Below are 19,982 nucleotides of genomic sequence, written 5' to 3' on the forward strand. Positions count from 1 at the left end.
GGGGTCGGTGCTGACAATGCTTCTGACTTGGAACATTTCTGGGAAAAGAAGTTTCAGACCTGTCCAAATGTCCCACTTGGACATTTTCGAACAGGAACTTTTGAGTCAAAACTCCTTTTTATTTAGAAATGTGAGTAAAGTCAGACTAAAAACGGAATAAAACTTGAAGTAACTAGAACCCTTCTGCCAGTTGTAGTCAGCAGCAACCAGGGCCAGGTTCGATATCTAAGGGTTCCCGTTCAACAGTACAACACAGACCCAGCTCGAGCCCCCACCCAGGAACGTGTGACAACTACACCCCATCCCTGGGTGTCTCAGAGGAAATACATCCCCTCTTGCAAGCACAGTATAGAAAAGAAACTTTTAATGAAAGGAGAGAAGTCACCCAACATTAACTTGGGAAAATGCCGCAAGCAGGATTCATAGACATAAACTAGTGAGCAAAACGCCCACCCCAGAATACACGGGGCAATGTCTTTTGCCTCAGATTTGTGAGTTCTACTACCAAAAGTTCCTTTAACGTGCCCCCTTTCTCCCTCCGCCGCACCCCACTCAGAGTTACTGTCCTTGGTCAGGGAAGACCCAGAGTTCAGAGGTGCATCTGTGTGAATTCACCTCCCACCCTGGAGAGGGGGGCCCCGGCTCACTCTGCTGTCCAGGCTCACACACGGCCAGCCACCCACCCCTTAACACGGCTTGCTGTGATCCCAGCTGTTAGCAGTGGAACCTCACTACTAATGCACGCTGGGCAGTTTCTGGCATCACAGATATCAACCCAAAGCAGGTCTAATGGTTAGGCCGGGTTACCAGTGATTTCAGTTCTATTAGCACACAACAGGCCTTTCAATTCATTCTTTACCAGCTCTGTTGTTACACAACTTTTGTAGTAACGGGAAAAACTTTTTCACTAGGAGGGTGGTGAAGCACCAGAATGCATTACCTAAGGTAGAGTCTCCTTCGAGGTTTTTAAGGTGAGGCTTGACAAAGCCCTGGCTGAGATGATTTAGTTGGGGATTGGTCCTGCTTTGAGCAGGGGGTTGGACTAGATGACCTCCTGAGGTCCCTTCCAACCCTGATAGTCTATGATTCTATGACAACAGACAGAGAAAGGGTCAGGTGGTGCCTAGGACCCTTGGACAGGCACGGCACGGCACGGCACGGCACGGCACCGCACCGCACCGCACCGCACCGCACCGCACCCTCTCTCAACTCACTGGGCTTTGGCACCCCCATCCCCTGCCTAGCAAGTGCAGTTTAAGTTAAGGGTGAGTCTGTTAATCAGGGTGGCCAAGCACAGTTCTGCTGCCCCTGGTTCAAACTACAAGGATAACAACCCTTTAGTACCGCTGCCCCCATAACAAAGAGACTGGGGAATCCATCACCAGCCAAAAGTGATCGTTTGGGCCAAGCAGCCCCATCATGCTGCGCACCTAGGCAGGGTGGGCAGGTCTATGCAAACAAAGGTGGCTCAAGTCCTCTTCCCCAGCTCATTACTAGATGTCAGGGGAGACATTCATTCAGATCCTACTTACATAACAAGAAAAGGAGTACTTGTGGCACCTCTGAGACTAACAAATTTATTTGAGCATAAGCTTTTGTGAACTACAGCTCACTTCATCGGATGCATTCAGTGGAAAATACAGTGGGGAGATTTATATACATAGAGAACATGAAACAATGGGTGTTACCATACACACTGTAATGAGTTAGTCTCTAAGGTGCCACAAGTACTCCTTTTCTTTTTGCGAATACAGACTAACACGGCTGCTACTCTGAAACCTGTAATGAGAGTGATCACTTAAGGTGAGATATTACCAGCAGGAGAGCGGGGGGTGGATGAGGGGGAACCTTTTGTAGTGATAATCAAGGTGGGCCATTCCAGCACTTGACAAGAATGTCTGAGGAACAGTGTGGGGGGGGAGGATTGGAATAAATATGGGGAAATAGTTTTACTTTGTGTAATGACTCATCCACTCCCAGTCTCTATTCAAGCCTAAGTTAATTGTATCCAGTTTGCAAATTAATTCCAATTCAGCAGTCTCTCCTTGGAGTCTGTTTTTGAAGTTTTTTTGTTGAAGAATTGCAACTTAGGTCTGTAATCGAGTGACCAAAGAGATTGAAGTGTTCTCCAACTGGTTTTTGAATGTTATAATTCTTGATGTCTGATTTGTGTCCATTCATTCTTTTACGTAGAGACTGTCCAGTTTGGCCAATGTACATGGCAGAGGGGCATTGCTGGCACATGATGGCATATATCACATTGGTAGATGCGCAGGTGAACGAGTCTCTGATAGTGTGGCTGATGTGATTAGGCCCTATGATGTCGTCCCCGAATAGATATGTGGACAGAGTTGGCAACGGGCTTTGTTGCAAGGATAGGTTCCTGGGTTAGTGGTTCTGTTGTGTGGTGTGTGGTTGCTGATGAGTATTTGCTTCAGGTTGAGGGACTGTCTGTAAGCAAGAACTGGCCTGTTGCCCAAGATCTGTGAGAGTGATGGGTTGTCCTTCAGGATAGGTTGTAGATCCTTGATGATGCGTTGGAGAGGTTTTAGTTGGGGGTTGAAGGTGATGGCTAGTGGCGTTCTGTTGTTTTCTTTGTTGGCTTGTCCTGTAGTAGGTGACTTCTGGGTACTCTTTTGGCTCTGTCAATCTGTTTCTTCACTTCAGCAAGTGGGTACTGTAGTTGTAAGAATGCATGATAGAGATCTTGTAGGTGTTTGTCTCTGTCTGAGGGGTTGGAGCAAATGCGGTTATATCGTAGACCTTGGCTATAAACAATGGATTGTGTGGTATGATCTGGATGAAAGCTAGAGGCATGTAGCTAGGAATAGCGGTCAGTAGGTTTCCGATATAGGGTGGTGTTTATGTGACCATCGCTTATTAGCACCGTAGTGTCCAGGAAGTGGATCTCTTGTGTGGACTGGTCCAGGCTGAGGTTGATGGTGGGATGGAAATTGTTGAAATCCTAGTGGAATTCCTCAAGGGCTTCTTTTCCATGGGTCCAGATGATGAAGATGTCATCAATGTAGCGCAAGTAGAGTAGGGGCATTAGGGGACGAGAGCTGAGGAAGCGTTGTTCTAAGTCAGCCATAAAAATGTTGGCATACTGTGGGGCCATGCGGTACCCATCGCAGTGCCGCTGATTTGAAGGTATACATTGTCCCCAAATGTGAAATAGTTATGGGTAACGACAACTTAGGCTTGAATGGAGACTGGGAGTGGATGGGTCATTACACACAGTAAAACTATTTCCCCATGTTTATTCCACCCCCCCCCCCACTGTTCCTCAGACATTCTTGTCAACTGCTGGAAATGGCCCACCTTGATTATCACTACAAAAAGTTCCCCCTCACCCACCCTCCGCTCTCCTACTGGTAATATCTCACCTTAAGTGATCTAACGAGAGTGATCACTCTCGTTACAGTGTGTATGGTAACGCCCATTGTTTCATGTTCTCTATGTATATAAATCTCCCCACTGTATTTTCCACTGAATGCATCTGATGAAGTGAGTTGTAGCTCACTAAAGCTTATACTCAAATACATTTGTTAGTCTCTAAGGTGCCACAAGTCCTCCTTTTCTTTTTGCGAATACAGACTAACACAGCTGCTACTCTGAAACCTGTCATGCTTACATAACGTTTCGATAGACCCGTTTGAGATTTGAGTTTGTTTGGGGTTTTATAGTTTGGGAAGATTTTGAGATTTTATTTTTTTTCTTTACTTTTTGCCATGATTTGAAATGGGAAAAAATGTCAAAATCTCAAAACTTCTTCTGGAATGGAAAAAGTCTTTCCTGCCCACCCCAGCTCCTGAGTCCAGCCGCAGACTACACCTGCATGACCAACCTCTCTCTCAACAAAACAGCCTCTCTGCCAGGACCTCCCGTGACCCCATGCTGCTCTCGGTCCCCCCACCTCACTCTGACTCTTGTCTGCCTGCAGGTGAAGGAAGACTGGAAGTACGTCGCTATGGTAATAGACCGGATATTTCTCTGGATGTTTATCATCGTCTGTTTGCTGGGGACCATCGGACTCTTCCTCCCTCCCTTCCTGGCTGGGATGATATAGGGTCTGTGCCCTGCGCTGAAGGTGGTCCTGCTCCCAGACCTGCGCCCAGGGCTGGGGAAGGGACAAACTAACTCACCCTGACTGCTGGCTCTGTGGAGCCCCTTTGGGCTTGTCCACACTGGAGAAACATTGTCAAGCCGCGACCCCATTTGAACTCTCACTCTCCCCGGCTTCTACCAGTGCCGAAGCCACACATCAGCTGGGCCCAACACCTGGTTTGTACTACCAAGTGAACAGTGCAGCGGGATTGGGGAGGGGGAACCCTACAGTGAAACCCCAACAAGATTTTTTTCTTGAGTCACGGAAACTGCTTCAAAACTAAGCGGATCAGAACAGAACCACATGGGGTGCTCTGCGTTTGAAATTAACATGCTCGTAGCTACCTAGCAAGGCAGCAGGTGCGCCCCCTAAGATGGGAACACGTTGCTCAGGTGACAAGGTCCATTTCATACTGTTCCTCCCAGCCACACACAGTTACTGAGTCCAATTTATCCCCCACATGCAAACGTAACCCACTGGCCATGAGGTGTGAGAGGTCCCCATCAGCAGCCTGCAGCTGGGAACCTCTAACTACAGCAGCTCATGCTTTTAGCTAGGGAGATCCCCAGGGGTGCAGCCATGGGATAAGCATCCCAGGAGTTAATTCAGCCTAGCCCAGGTGGGAGCAGCCTCACTGCAGAGCCGTGCCTGTGTCCTCACTAGCACTGTGCTCTGCATCTGGCGTTAGGACTCTTGGGGGTCCGGCCCGTGGTTCTTTGTGCTGCCGTCAGCTGAGCTGCTCTTCGATTCTTCCCCATGGAGCCGGGAGAGAACTTGTGGGAGCTGAGCCTGGAACCTGGGCATCCCAGTTCCCCCAGTCTAGCCAGCCAACCTGGACGTAAAGTCAAACTAAAGTTCTGCCTGGCCCAAGTCAGTGCTCCCGCGGAGCTGTTCAAAACAGTACCCTGAAGCCCACCAACACAGGAGGGAAGACAAACATTTCCTGCCTTTTCGGAAGCACCAGAGAAAAATCAAAGAAAGCTTCTCTGATTTTTATCCTTGCAGCGGGCAGGGTCATTGATTGACATGTGTCAGGGCTAGTGCACCCGGGGGAAGTAGGACTCATGTCTAGGGCCCAGTTTCACTGCAGAAGGGATGATCACTAGACAGGCATTAATGTGGTGACCGAGTGGCATGATCCTGGCTTGTGGTGCTGAGGGTCCATGCTTCCAATCCCAGGGAAGGCCTGGTTGTGGATGTATAAACAGGCCCATAAATGTGGATGTCTGGGTTTATTTTTAAATATATATAGCTACATTCTAGCCCAGCTGTAAGATATGGGCTGGATGCAGGAAGGACTTGAATTCCCAGTGTTGCCAGCTACTGGGGTATTTGGTGTTCTATTTAATCCCCAGCCGTTGGACACAAGAGGCTGTAGGAGACACCCCCAGCTTTCTATCCAAAACTAAAGGAAATTGCCAGCCCTCCTAGAGAGCTTGAAATTGTGAAGCAAGTGCAACCTGAAAGCAGAGAAAAAGACCCCCCGCCCCGTTTATTATCTTTAAAAAAAAATCTCGAGTGTTAAACCGATCTCAGGATTGGGGGCAGGGATATGCTTTTGGAATGCTTGAGGGTTGGCCAACACTGCCCCTGAGTTCTGCAAGACATCGACTAGGCATTCTGTGTTTGGACACCACCTCGCACGAGAAGGTCCTGGGGCGCCTACAGTGATACATGTAATAAGTAATAATGGTCCCGTCAGGCCTCACGATTCCATGGCTCTCGAACATCAAGGTGACCTCCCAGAGATGTTTGGTGTTATCTTCCGGGGAGGCTGGATTGTCACCCATAAACGTGCCCCCTTCTCCCTCATTCCAACATGACTGTTTTGGCCTTCCGTCGACCCAGCCTGGCCACGTACGTATGAAGCACCCTTACAAACAGCAGCTTTCCAACACGCACCTGCTGCTGTGGCCACGTGTGATGGCCCTGGGGGCTGGCCTAGTGAGGAGACGGGACTGAGGCCATTTTCAGCTGGGACGCGTTGAATGAATGGACCAGGACGCAGAACGATCGGCGAAATGGAGCCGGGGCACAGGAGCAGACTAGCGAGCTGGAATACATTTTTCAAACACAGGCTTTAGCATTTATATTGGCAGGGCCGTACGGCATACAGGAGTCCGTGGCTGGACATTTGTGTTTCCAGATAGGAGGATAAAGATGTGTGTGCGTGTGTGGATGCGTCTGAGTGGATGTGTGTAGAAGGCCAGGGAGAGGGGTAGGTGGGTCTGGGTTTGAATCTGTTTCACTCAGATATAGCTTTGTAAGTATGGGGAGGAGGGGGATGGGTATATAGGAGTGTGTGAATGGCTATGTAGAGAAGTGTGTGTGGATGGGGGGGTGGGGGGTATCAAATAAAATGTTTTGCACCCGCGATGTCACTACAAGAAGCAAACCCCACAGCGGCTGTAACTGGCCTCCCGTTTAGCCCTCAGAGATAAACAGAACCGATTTTGTTATGGGAGTTGTTCTCCGTTTTCATGAGTCCTTGGACTTGACGTTCCAGCTGACCTATCCTCACAGTATGGTCCGTCTGAGCAAGAGAAACATCGCAAGAAAACCTGGGAGATGTCCAGCCCAGGCTGAGTCTCGAGCTTCAAATAACCCTCATGCTCCAGGGCCTTTGATGCCTGCCCATAAAGAATACCCTTGATCTTGTGTCTAGCACCCCGAAAGCTTCTGCAGCCACAAGGAGCCATTTGAGAGGAAGGGGGGGCGGGAAACACAAGGGATCTTGCAAGCCCCATCCCCAGCCATATAAAGTCCCTAACTCACACACCACAGAAAAGCAAAGGCACAATCAAACTTTGTACATCATTTATCTCGACCAGAATAAACAGCTTCATGGGAATTAATGGCCACAGCCAAACGGTACAATTTTGAATTCACCCACAAACCAAATAGAAAGATTTTTGTCATCGTTGTTGCTTTGTTGTTCTTCCCCCCTTCCCCCCAAGAATCTTACAGAGAAGCAAAGATCAGAAATACCATCCTCGGGGCTGGTTTGTGTTTTTAAACATCAGAACAAAGGCTACAATTCGGCGCTGTCCATGCGCTGGGATCGGTACATGCCAGCTGCAGACGGGGAGGGGGGTGAGCGGATAGGTTCCAGAGATGCACACAGATCACGCACGGTCATTAAATAAACTCTTCTATACAATGTACAAGAAAATAAACAGTCTCTTCATGACTTAGTGGAACATTTCCAGAGCGCCGGGTGTCTAACACCTGGATCTCAGCCAGCAACGTCCAAACGCCCTAGTCTCCCAATGCCTACAAATGTAACAAGGGAAAGAGTGAACCTAAAAGCCACCTGCACCTGTGAAATTCACCAGTCTCCTGTCAACTCAGAGGGTACTATGGAAGTAGAATTGATATGAAAGCTCCCTGGCAGGGCTGGGACTGGCAGGTGGCTGGGTGATTTTGCTGGTCTTTCCCCACCCCACGCTCCCCACCCCTCCAGTGTCTTGTGTGTACAGAATCATCCCCAGCAGCACATTCTATGGGATACAGGAAGACAGTGAGTTCCCCACAAGCATGCCCTGTAAAGGGGAGGAACCAGGAGCGTCTCCACCCTGTTCTCAGAAGACTGACACGACAAAATACAAGACACGAGCGATTGCAGGGAGGGGGGCGGAACATCGAGGCTGGAGGAGATATTTAAAGCCGGGCCTTCTGGAGCAGATTCCTCTCCCATCTCCACCAGCAGCGTGTCTTTCTCTCTCTCTCTCTCTCACTCCAGAACAAGCTTCACCAGGTTGGCTTGGACCTTAGCCTGGTCCACAGCGTCCAGCAGGTTCTTGGCATCCACGGCCAGGGTGTGGGAGGCCGTCAGCATCTGCCGCTTGCACTCCTCGCTCAGCGAGGTGATGGCATTCTGCTGCGCCAGGCGCATCTTGTTGATCAGCTCGGCCAGGTCCTTGTTCAGCAGCTTCTGGGTGCCCTCAATCTGCCAACGCAAAACACATACATGTGGCTGGGAGTGTTAGAGGCAGCAGCAGAAGAAGAGCATGAAGGACACTCCCAAAGCGGGAGGCCTTCTAGTGGCCAGACCACATAGGGGATAACAGCCTACCACTGCTGCCAGCTAATGGAGTTACTCAGCTTTGTGCACCCTCGTTTATGTGCGTGATTCAGGGATGACTGCAGTCCGTGTGGTCAGCAGTTCCTTCCAAGATAGCCTCATCCAGGCCAGGATTTAGGAAGACCCTGTGATGTCATTAGGCAGCAAGTCTGCGCAAGTCACTGAGTGTGAGAGACAACCACAGGGTCTGTCTATGTCCAATAACCTCAGTCAAGAATCACCTTTACATTCATTACACCCAAGCTCTGTCTCTTTTCCAATCTGCCTTGCCGGGCGAAGACGCATGGGGGATTTACCAGCAAAACGTAGGTGTTCCCTATTGAAGCTGCATCCTTGGATTTATCACTGGTCCTGACCATCTAATGCCCTCTCCACCTGCTAGGCCTTTGGTTTGCCTCGGCCTTTCCCTTTGGACTGTGAAATCCACTAAGAGGGCCCGATTCACTGCTGGCTAGTGCTGCTACATTGTGTGGCCAACTCTCCCGATTTTAATCATGAACCTTGCTATGTTTGATGATTTTCTTAAAGCCCCAGTTCCTCGAGTCATGTGATTGGCCAGGCCTCTCAGCTGTCCTTGACCAAAAAACACCACGTTTCCAGCTTTTCCGGGAGAAAAAAGTTGGAAAATGCGCCTCCTTACGACTCAGAGAGCAGAAGTGAAATAAAAAGAAACCCTTTGTGCTGCTGTTGATCCCATGACTTGGGGCGGCCTGACTCATGATTTTGGCACATTCGGAGCCGGCTGTAGCATTGCAAGGGAAGCTGGAAATATATTAAAAACCCGCCTCTGTCCATGTGGGATGAGCTGTCAGCTGGCATTTATAAATAGTGGCTCAAGGAATTCTCTAATCAACTCTGTATGGCCCTGGCAAGCCCTCGTGAGTGTCACTGGGTTTCTTTAGAGCCAGGCCCGTATTGTCACCCTGGCTGGTAGACGTAGCGTGCAGGGGACCGACTCCGGCGAGAACAAAGGACCCTCTGGGAGGGGGGCAGGTGGGGAAGGTCCCTTGTTCTGTGTGAGCCATAAAAGCACTAACATCTGCAGACTGGGATCTGCTCCCAGGATGTGCAGGCAGGGAGCTGGGAGTGGGGAGAGACCATGTGCTGGCATCATCCATTACACCAAAGGCAGGGGATGTCCCACCCAACGGCTCTCCACCGGCAGTAGGGGGCACAGGAGCCCTTACCTCTGTGCGCGATGCCATGGGCAGAGCTGGCAGAATCTCATCTACGCTGGTGATCAGCTTCCGAAGGGACAGGCCCACGTTCTGTGAAGGGGGAAAGGCAGCGTGAAAAGCGTCTCCGGCTTTGGCGAAAGGCTTCGTTCTTAGTAATGACCTGGGCCTGGTTTGGCTCAGGAGGGCTGCTGCAGAGAGATGCACTCTGGGAAATGTTCCCCGCTCTTGGGTCAACACCACGACTGGGGAAAGATGCATCTTGGGAAATGTTCCCCACTCTTGGGTCAAGGCTGCCACCGGGGAGAGGTGCATCTTGAGAAATACGACATGAGCACAGAAAGGTCTAACATGATCCAATGGCTGGAAGTTGAAACTAGACAAATTTAGATTGGAAACGAGGTGTCAGTTTGTACTAATGAGAGTAATTAACCACTGGAGCAGTTTCCTAAGGGTCGTGGTGGATTCTCCGTCACTGGCAATTTTTAAACCAAGACCGGCTGTTTTTTTAAAAGCTCTGCCCTGGGAGTTGCTGTGGGGCAGGTCTCTGGCCCGTGTTATATGGCAGGTCAGACGAGGTGATCACAATGGTCCCTCTGGCTTTAGGATCTGTGACTCTAGGATGTGTCTTAGTCCTTGCCAGTCTTCCCCGGAGGCAGCCTTGGTTGCCTACCCCCTCGCCCCTCACACACCCTGGGTGCTTTACCTTCACCACACTGATGTACCCCTCTGGGGGCAGCTGGCAGATCTCATTCTTGAGCTGCAGCACCGCCTTCACCAGCTCCATGACATTACTGTACACCATGTCGTCCGTCCGGTCCAGGTTGGCAGTGGGGGCCGGCTGGATCGGCTGCCCAGAAACCAAGAGAGGAAACATGATCAGCTTGTCCACAGGGCCGGCTTGCCAAAGGCTTCAGAAGGAAGCCCCAAGGGGAAGGGCCAGCAGCCACGCACGACGCAAGCCCTTCTGCGCCCACATGGTGGATTCAGCTGCCCCGGGATGGACTCTCCACCTATCGGCCAGGCAGCTGATAGCATCATGGTGTGTGCAGACCCACGAACAGCTGGGTGGAGGGTCAATGCTTCCATTGCCGAAGCAGGGCATGGGGGCGTAGCATCAGACCTCTAATCGCTGCCCCCGACTCCAGGCTCAGGTCCGTACTAAGGGGACACTGGGCAAAGTGCAGTGACCATGGGCCATCACTCCCTCCCTCCAGGGGGCCCTGAGTAGCTAGGGCCAAGAAGGGGGCTGAGGCTGGCTTAAAAGTGGAAGAGAAGGGACAGATGCAGGCCGGGAGGGAGAAACCCAGCCTGGTTCGTTTTCACCACATACCTGAGCTCCCAGCCTTGTTGGATTCTGGGGTGTGCCTGTAAACTCGGCTGAACCATGTGTGAAAGAAAAGAAGAATTGTTGTTCCCTTTGTTATTTCTATTGCCGTCGCCCTCGGAGACCCCAGTCAGGCCTCACCCTGCGGGCACATATGGGACCTCTCTACACTTCGAGCTGCCCGGTGTAACTTCCAGCTCAAGCAGACATGCCCATGAGAGCTCTGATCGATCTAGTGTGCTAAAAACAGAGTGTAGCCGCAGGGAAGCAGCAGGAAGGGCTAGCCGCCCGAGTACGTACCTAGCCTCTTGGACAGGTACGTCCTCCCCACCCCCACAGAGCTCACAGTCTGGGTTAATAGGCACTGTTGTCTTGACCTTTAAATAGATTCAACCCCCAACACTGGTTTGGCACCGTGTGTTAACCAGTGGAACTCCCTGGCTCAGGATATTATATAGACAAACAACTTAGAAAGCTCCCCCCACCTCAAAAAAAGGATTAAACAATGTGTCTGAATGAGAGCTGCATGTGCCGCCGGAACAGCTGCTGCCAGAAACCCCACCCCTACACGGGAGGAGGATGGGACAGTCTGGAATGGGCACTCACTGTAGTTGGTCTCCTTCTCCAGGAGCAGCTGCAAAGAAAAGAGAAACATCGTCAGTCAACCTAGGTCCTGAAAACCTGAAATGAGGGAGGGCATGAGCTGGAGCCACCTCTCCTATCTGGCACCAAACGAATCCCAGCAGCAGCAAGGCGCAGACACACTCTCCATGGTCGGAGTATCAGGCGGGCCCCAGGCTCATTCAGATCCCCGAGGTTCCAAGCAGACATGGGCTCCAGCTGGACAAGTTGCACCTAGCGCCCCCTTCTGAACAAAGTCTGAGGGGGCATTGGGATCGTTGGGAAGAGGGGCCATTTGCAAGATCTGAGTCCAGATCTCAAAGACGCCCGGAGGTCAGAGGTGTTGGGTTCAGACCCAGCCTCCAGGCTCTGTAGAACAGAGGGACTTTTCACACCAGTTCGCACATGGCTGGGTGCCAAGAGCAAGTCCAGCCTTCCAGAGAACTGAGGTTCAGCTAGTGGAGGTTTTACTGTAATTTGCATTGTTCAGTTGGGGAAGCAAGTCAGAGATGATCAATGGTAACGGTTAAAGGGCTGGAGGAACTTGCTTACCAGAGAAAGGCCTCCAAGCGAGTTATGTCTAGCTTGGCTGAGCCGTGACTGGGGGTGGAGGGAGAGGCGGGCTATCTAGGAGCATGGCAAGGATGTAAACACCAAGGATGGGGAGTCATGGTTTGGGATGGGATGAGGGCTATTGTCCTGTCCACCTGTCAGGGATGGTCTAGATAATACTTAGTCCTGCCATGAGTGCAGGGGACTGGACTAGATGACCGTTCGAGGGCCCTTCCAGTCCTATGCTTCCATGATTCTACAATTATCCCTATTGTACAGATGGGAAACTGAGGCCTGGGAGGGTAGGTGGCTTGCCAAAGGTCCCACAGGAAGTCTGTGGCGGAGCAGGGAAATGAATGAAGACCTACCAGGTCATAGGCTAGTGCCCTAACCACTGGAACAGAGAGATGTCCCCTCTAGTCCAACGCATGGGCCAGCCAAGTCCCACTCACATTTCTGAGTCTCTGAAAGCACCTTTCATCCCAGGTTCTTAGTTACAAACAGGGATTAAAAAGGTATTTCGATAACCCAGTGAGACAGGGAATAACTAGGGCTGTCAAGCAATTAAAAAAATTAATCGTGATTAATCACACTATTAAACAATAATAGAATACCATTTATTTAAATATTTTAGATGTTTTCTACATTTTCAAATATATTGATTTCAGTTACAACACAGAATACAAAGTGTACAGTGCTCACTTTATATTTATTTTTGATTACAAATATTTGTGCTGTCTTTTCAATTCACTTCATACAAGTACTGTAGTGCAATCTCTTTTTCATGAAAATTGAACTTAGAAATGTAGACTTATGTACAAAAAATAACTGCATTCAAACATAAAACAATAAAACAAATCAATGTAAAACTTTAGTGCCTACAAGTCCACTCAGTCCTACTTCTTGTTCAGCTAATCGCTAAGACAAACAAGTTTGTTTACATTTGCAGGAGATTCTGCTCCCTGCTTCTTGTTTACAATGTCACCTGAAAGTGAGAACAGGCATTTGCATGGCACTGTTGTAGCTGGCCTCACAAGATATTTACGTGCCAGATGAGCTAAAGATTCATATGTCCCTTCATCTTCAACCACCATTCCAGAGGACATGCGTCCATGCTGATGACAGGTTCTGCTCGATAACAATCCAAAGCAGTATGGACGATGCATGTTCATTTTCATCATCTGAGTCAGATGCCACCAGCAGAAGGTGGATTTTCTTTTTTGATGGTTCGGGTTCTGTAGTTTCCACATCAGAATGTTGCTATGAAAGCACGCTCCACACCTCATCCCTCTCAGATTTTGGAAGGCATTTCAGATTCTTAAATCTTGGGTCGAGGGCTGTAGCTATCTTTAGAAATCTCACATTGGTACCTTCTTTGCACTTTGTCAAATCTGCAGTGAAAGTGTTCTTAAAACAAACAACATGCCGGGTCATCATCCGAGACTGTTATAATATGAAATATATGGCAGAATGTGGGTAAAACAGAGCAGGAGACGTACAATTCTCCCCCAAGGAGTTCAGTCAAAATTAATTAACACATTTTTTTTAAACGAGCCTCATCAGCATGGAAAATGTCCTCTAGAATGGTGGCCGAAGCATGAAGAAGCATATGAATGTTTAGCATATCTGGCACATAAATACCTTGCAATGCCGGCTACAAAAGTGCCATGCGAATGTGTGTTCTCACTTTCAGGTGACATTGTAAACAAGAAGCAGTCAGCAGTATCTCCCATAAATGTAACCAAACTTGTTTGTCTGAGCTTAGATTGGCTGAACAAGAAGTAGGACTGAGTGGACCTGTAGGCACTAAAGTTTTACATTGCTTTGTTTTTGAGAGCAGTTATGTAACAAAAAAAATGTACATTTGTAAGTTGGACTTTCAGGATAAAGAGATTGCACTACAGCACTTGTATGAGGTGAATGGAAAAATATTATTTCTTTTATCATTTTTGCAGTGCAAATATTTGTAATAAAAATCATAATATAAAGTGAGCCCTCTGCGCTTTGAATTGTGTTGCAATTTAAATCAATATATTTGAAAATGTAGAAAAACATCCAAAAATAGTTAATAACGTTCAATTGGTATTCTATTGTTTAATAGTGTGATTAAACCTGCAATTAATTGTGATTAATTTTTGAGTTAATTGTGTGAGTTAACTGCGATTAATTGACAGCCCTAGTAACAACTGGAAGACAGTTTGGTTCCTATCAGAATTAGCATTGTGTTACTCACTGGAGGAGAATTGTTGTTCATATAGACCATAGGGTCCTGTAATGGAGAAGAACAAGAAATATGAATAGCACAGAACCAGTGAAACAATTATCTTTATACGTTATAGCTATTGGACTGTCACAGACATGTGGCCCCCTAGGAACTTGAGAGCTGTTTTCATTTTGCTGCACATCTACTTCATGAATAAACTAAGATCTTCCCAGGCCCCTGAGCTAAGAGAGACTCTCCTTTAGCCATTACCAGTATAGGGCACATGACACACAGTAGAACAGTTCCAGTGCTGCCCAGCAGAGGGCAGACAAACATATTAGTAGAACAGGTCAGGAATTTTTTGACTAAGCGATTTTTTGATTCATCTAAAACCAAATTTTTAGCAGAGAAGAGCTGGCCTTGACAAATTTCCTTTTTCAAAAAATTGTTCGGAAAAAGAGTTTCAAAATTGACAAAATGGCCCATTTCAACATTTTCAAACCACAACGTTCCATTTTTGGTTCAAAATGACTTTTTGCTTTGAAATTTAAGTTAATTTATAGTAAAAAATGTTTTTAATTAAAAATGGTCGAAATTGAAATGCATCATTTTGATTGACCCAAACTGATTTTTTTTCCGGATTTTTGGTTTATGAGCAATTTTGAGCTTTCAGGTTTTCGTCCCAGTTCAGGAGAAGAAGTAGTTTCAAAATCTCGAACATATTCCCAGGACAGGAAAACCGCTTCCTGATCAGCACCACACATTAGCCATTTAGTGATGATACTGAATTCTCCATAGCAGAGCGTGTTACTCAGCCAGTTTCACGGTAGAGGAAACCAAAGCTAATCCTGTTTTTATCGTGGGATCTTTCATGTTCACACACTTAGATTGCTACATATTAGCCAATGCAATCATTGTATCTACTTTAAAAATATACTACTACAGCTGATTAAAATACTATTCCAAGAATTTTCAAAATTCACAGTTGTTTCCATACTCCAGGGTTCAAAAACTTTTCCATGAAATTTTCCACAATATTTTTAACCAAGATTCATATGGAAACCATTACAGACATTTTTCATGTCCCAGAAACCAGGTTTTCTTACCAAAAACTGGGGTTTCCACACACAGAAAATTTCTATAACAACTTTGGTACAAATTTTGATCAAAAAGTACAACGTGGAAAATTTAGTAAAGAACAGAAAATGTCCATAGCAGGGGTGGCCAACCTGTGGCTCCAGAGCCCCATGCGGCTCTTCAGATGTTAATATGCGGCTCCTTGTACAGGCACCGACTCCGGGGCTGGAGCTACAGGCGCCAACTTTCCAATATGCCGGGGGGTGCTCACGGCTCAACCCCTGGGTCTGCCACAGGCCCTGCCCCCACTCCACCCCTGCCCACCTCCTCCCCTGAGCCTGCCGTGGCCTTGCTCCTCTCCCACCCACCAGAGCCTCCTGCACGCCACAAAACAGCTGATCAGGAGGTGCAGGGAGGGAGGGGAAGGTGCTGATCAGTGGGGCTGCCAGTGGGTGGGAGGCACAGGGGGAGCTGATGGGAGGCTGCTGACGTATTACTGTGGCTCTTTCGAATGTACCCTGGTAAATTCTGGCTCCTTCTCAGGCTGAGGTTGGCCACTCCTGGTCTATAGTTTTGACAACCTTTCGTGAGAAGTTTTGGGTTTTGAAAAAAAGGCCTTTTTTTGACCAAACAAACAAACAAACAAAAAAGGGTGTGAGAAAAATGTCAACCACCTATAGATACCACAGTACAGTATTCTCTGGTAACAGCCCCAACCTCCAGACTAGCTCTGTTATAAGTGTAGTATATTGGATCATTAGTATTTTTAAAATGTATTTAACCCCATAAATCTATCTTAGGTACTTCTATGGCCCTCATTACGCTAGTATCAGAATATTTCACAGTCTTTGATGTATTTGTCCTCACAGCACCCCATGAGATAGTGCAGTGCTAGTATCTTCATTCTACATATGGGAAACTGAGGCATAGCACAGAGGAGCTAAGTGAATTGCCAAAGGAAGTATGTTGCAAAGCCGGAACTGTGACTAGGTCTCCAGAGTCCAAGCCCAGAGCCCTGACAACTGGAGCATCCTAGCAGAGCAATACGCTGGTCTAATAGTGACCAGAGCTGGGCTGGAACCGTATTTTCTATGTTGCTGGAAATTCCATGATTTCGAAAACATTTCTGTTCCGATACAGAACAAAAACAAAAAAACAGAAAAATTTCCCTTGGGATTAAATTCGGAAAAAAAAAACAACCCTGTTTGGGGTCGATCCAAAAGTTTTGTTTGGTTTTTGACTTTTTAAAATCTTTTATATTATATTAAATACAATTTTAAATCCTGAAAGGAAAAGTCAGTTCAGAACAGAAAAGTGAAACATTCCCTTCCAAGAATATCAAAGGGAAGACTCCGACTCAGCGGAACGCTCTGATCCGGGGTTATCCCCAAAACAAAATTTCCTCAAACTTGACACATTCCTGGGCAACGTTTTGCTTATGACGAATTGGCATTTTCCGGTGGACAAACGTTCCACCGCAAAATGTCTGGCCAGCTCTCTGGCTGAACCCGCTAGGCCCACTCACCAGGGATTTCTCTTCTTGCTTCAGCCACTGATAATCCTCCACCATCTGCTTATGCTGCTTGTCAAGCGTTTGCCGCATCTTGGCCCGCTCCATCTCCCACAGCTTCTGCGCTTCCTCCCTGCTAGTGGGCCTGAGGAAGTCCTCCTCCTTGGAGACAGAGGGTGGACTGTGACTGCGGCAATCTCGGCTCAGGGACTGCCCACCTCCCGCGCGAGCCAGGCACCGCTGGAGAACTCAGCCCCGAACCTAAGGCAATGGGCCACTCTCTGCCCATATTGACATCCCATTGGAAGCTTGAAACCAAGACCGTGTTTATTTCTTTCAATATATTTCCTTCATTGTATGCATAGACATTGGTTACTTATTGCAGGGCTGCCCATGCTGGTTTGTTATGGTAGGGTTACTCAGCGAGAGCTGGGTTGCCTATGCTGGTTTGTTATGGTAGGGTTACTCAGCGAGAGCTGGGTTGCCTATGCTGGTTTGTTATGGTAGGGTTACTCAGCGAGAGAGCTGGGCTGCCCATGCTGGTTTGTTATGGTAGGGTTACTCAGCGAGAGAGCTGGGTTGCCCATGCTGGTTTGTTATGGTAGGGTTACTTAGCAAGAGAGCTGGGCTGCCCATGCTGGTTTGTTATGGTAGGGTTGCTCACAAGCACTGGGCTATGTACTCTAGGTTATTGTATTTATTTGTATTGTGGTAGCTCACAAAGGCACCAATCAGTGCTAGGTTCTGTGCAGACACACGCGGGGCAAGCCACAGTCCCTAACATAAGAACAGCCACACTGGGTCAGACCAATGGTCCATCTAGCCCAGTATCCCGTCTTCTGCCAGAGCCTGGTGCCAGGTGCCCCAGAGGGAATGAACAGAACAGGCAATCATCGGGTGATCCTTTCCCTGTCCTCCAGTCCCAGCTTCTGGCAATCAGAGGTTTAGGAACACCCAAAGCAGAGGGTTGCATCCCTGCCCATCTTGGCTCATTTGTGGAAAGTCCCTTTAATGAAACTAATGGCAGCCTATTGGAGAAGGGCTACCAGGGCCTAAGGAACATCTAGCCACTGTGCTTTTCCGAGCTCATCAGCAGTTCAGTCCCAAGTCCCTGGCTGCTGCTGCTGCCCATGTGCCTGGGGCCAGTGTCGCTGCAGCTAACGCTTCCCCAGTGGGTGGCCCACCAGGCCGGTGAGATGGTGCTGCACAGTGCCGTCCAGCAGGCTTGCCTGGGCCCAGCATACAGCGACACACCTGGGCTGCAGGCCAGGCTGGCACTAAAGGGGTCAATGTCATTTGGGATCAGCTCCATAGACGGGTCAGTACAGCGAAGAACAAAGTCACATGAGACAGCACCCGCTAGTGAGCCCCCCCCACCCCGGCTGCCGGCAACACAGTGCCCCCTAGTGCCACGCCGGGGCATTGGGGTCAGCACTGATTGAGGGAAGAGCACCCTCCTGCTGGCTTACACAGCACCTCACCCCGAAGTGCTCCGCTTAATGCTCCGTTCGGATCAAGCAAGGTGGCAAGCAAGCCGGCGCGTCTTACCCTCATGCTGTGGCGCTTGAAGACATTGTGCCGGTTGAGAGGCGGGGTGTGCAGGGAGTTGACTGGCGACTGGTACTCTATGGGGCTAGTGAGCGTAGGCGAGCTGGCGCACAGACCCTCGGGCACCTGTTCGAGGGGAGCAAGAGGCACCGGGCCCAGAGCCAGACACGGACAATTAGCAGCAACAGACAGAGAGGGGCGAAGAGAGCAAGTGAACAGAGCAGGGAGCGCTTCAGAGAGGGACCTTCGCACTGGGGCAGGCGTGTGGGGAGGGTGGCTGCTGGTGGTTCTTCAATAAGAGATTCCCTTCTCCTCCTGCCAGCTTGGTATCTCTCCGGTCTCATCCCGCAGTGAAGAGACAAGGGGAGGTCTGGCCTAATGGTCTGAGCACAGATCTGGGAGCCAGGAATGCCAGGCCTTTACTCTCCTGTCTGCCAAGACCGTGGGCAAGTCAGCTACGCCCCGGGCATCCAAAACATTGAGGGTCCCAACAGGAGTGACCAGGCCTGACTATTTCGGCCTAACTTTCCAGGGTCCTGAACATCCACAGGCTCCCACTGACTGTGGGTGCTCAGCACCCTCTGACAATCAGGGCCTCTGAGGCATAGAATTGGGCCCCAGAAAAACAGGCCACCAAAATTTGAAAATGTGGGCGAAACCTCTTCCTGCCTCAGTTTCCCCATCTGTAAAATGGGAATAATATTCCCTCTTTCCCAGGATAATAAAGCTTTGTCCTTCTCCTGCCCCTTCTTTCTTAGGATCTCTGAAAGCTTTACAGAGATTAGCCTTTTAATTCTCCCAATCCTACCCCCTGCAAGGTAGGTCAGGATCATCATTTCACAGATGGGGAAACTGAGGAATGGGGAGGTAAAATGGCTTCACCAAGGTCTCACAGCATGTCTGTGGCAGAGCCAGGAAGAGAATGTTGAGCCCCCAACCCCAAATGCTGCACTGGAACCACTAGACCCCACTTCTCTAATTCCCATAAAGTGCCTTACACCTGGTTCTGGTTCTGATCTCAGTTACACTAGTGTAAGTCAGAGGAAACAGCATGGAAATCAGCAGAATTCTGCTGGTGTAAATCCAGCGTGGGATGAGAATGAGGCCCATACTGCGCACTGTTTGTGCGAAGATGTCACACACTGTACTTCACTGCTGGGAGAGGATTAGGGGCAAGGCACGGAGAGCCAACTTCGGCTCCCAGTTCAGCGGGCCCACACAGCGCGAAGGAGAACAGAATTCCAAGACCCGGACATCTTCAGCGAGCAGCAGAGAAGGAAGAAGGTTGGAAACCGTTTTTCTCTCCTAGCCCCCATGTAAAAATCAGTGTGTGCTGGGAGCCAATCGACATCAATGCCATTCCCCAGGGCGAAAGTCTCTCTTTAAGCTTCAGGGCACAAACGGACACCCCATTAGAGCTGCTTGGCCCCTCAGAACTGCACAGGACCAAACCCCAAGAGGTGCTGGGCACCTGCTTGACGTTGCGAGGAGCCGGGGGTGCTCTGCAGCTCTAAGGAGTTGGCTCAGAGTAAGCGACATACAGTAGCTCTTCAGCTATACCCCTGACCGAAATGCAATGATCTCATCCCATCAAGCACTGGGAGTTCTCTGCTAGCCAATATCTTGTTGCTTTCGGGCTGGTCAGTAACAGCCATGAGGCCTTACCTGGAACTGCAGCTTGGGCTCTAATAAGTTTGTCTGGGGAGACGGCTTGTATTTCGGCCTGCTGGGCTGTGGGACGAGAAGGACACGGAAAAGCACAGGGTGAAGTGATCGC

General features: G+C 49.0%; 2 protein-coding genes across 13 annotated transcripts in view; one reads left to right on the forward strand and one right to left on the reverse strand.

The window, feature by feature from the left end:
• Nucleotides 1-6,329, forward strand: part of CHRNA2 (cholinergic receptor nicotinic alpha 2 subunit) — a 23,127-nt gene extending 16,798 nt beyond the window's left edge. The window contains 1 exon segment of the mRNA XM_038395481.2: nt 3,944-6,329. Within this exon segment, the coding sequence (XP_038251409.1) occupies nt 3,944-4,069 (126 nt within the window). The 3' untranslated portion in view covers nt 4,070-6,329.
• A 582-nt stretch (nt 6,330-6,911) lies between these two features.
• The window catches only part of PTK2B (protein tyrosine kinase 2 beta), a 115,478-nt gene continuing 102,407 nt past the window's right edge, over nt 6,912-19,982 (reverse strand). For 6 of the 12 annotated variants that reach the window (XM_038394025.2, XM_038394029.2, XM_038394024.2 and 3 more), the window contains exons 23-31: nt 19,871-19,936; nt 18,206-18,331; nt 16,673-16,819; nt 14,101-14,136; nt 11,301-11,328; nt 10,701-10,747; nt 10,074-10,217; nt 9,380-9,460; nt 6,912-8,057 (exon numbers count right to left, since the gene is read on the reverse strand). In XM_038394025.2, the coding sequence (XP_038249953.1) occupies nt 7,842-8,057; nt 9,380-9,460; nt 10,074-10,217; nt 10,701-10,747; nt 11,301-11,328; nt 14,101-14,136; nt 16,673-16,819; nt 18,206-18,331; nt 19,871-19,936 (891 nt within the window). In that variant the 3' untranslated portion in view covers nt 6,912-7,841. The remainder of the gene's footprint in view (nt 8,058-9,379; nt 9,461-10,073; nt 10,218-10,700; nt 10,748-11,300; nt 11,329-14,100; nt 14,137-16,672; nt 16,820-18,205; nt 18,332-19,870; nt 19,937-19,982) is intronic. The other 6 variants (XM_043510027.1, XM_043510029.1, XM_038394031.2 and 3 more) reach the window with 1 other exon arrangement.

Source organism: Dermochelys coriacea, chromosome 3 (genome assembly GCF_009764565.3).
Source record: "Dermochelys coriacea isolate rDerCor1 chromosome 3, rDerCor1.pri.v4, whole genome shotgun sequence".
Taxonomy (NCBI): domain Eukaryota; kingdom Metazoa; phylum Chordata; order Testudines; family Dermochelyidae; genus Dermochelys; species Dermochelys coriacea.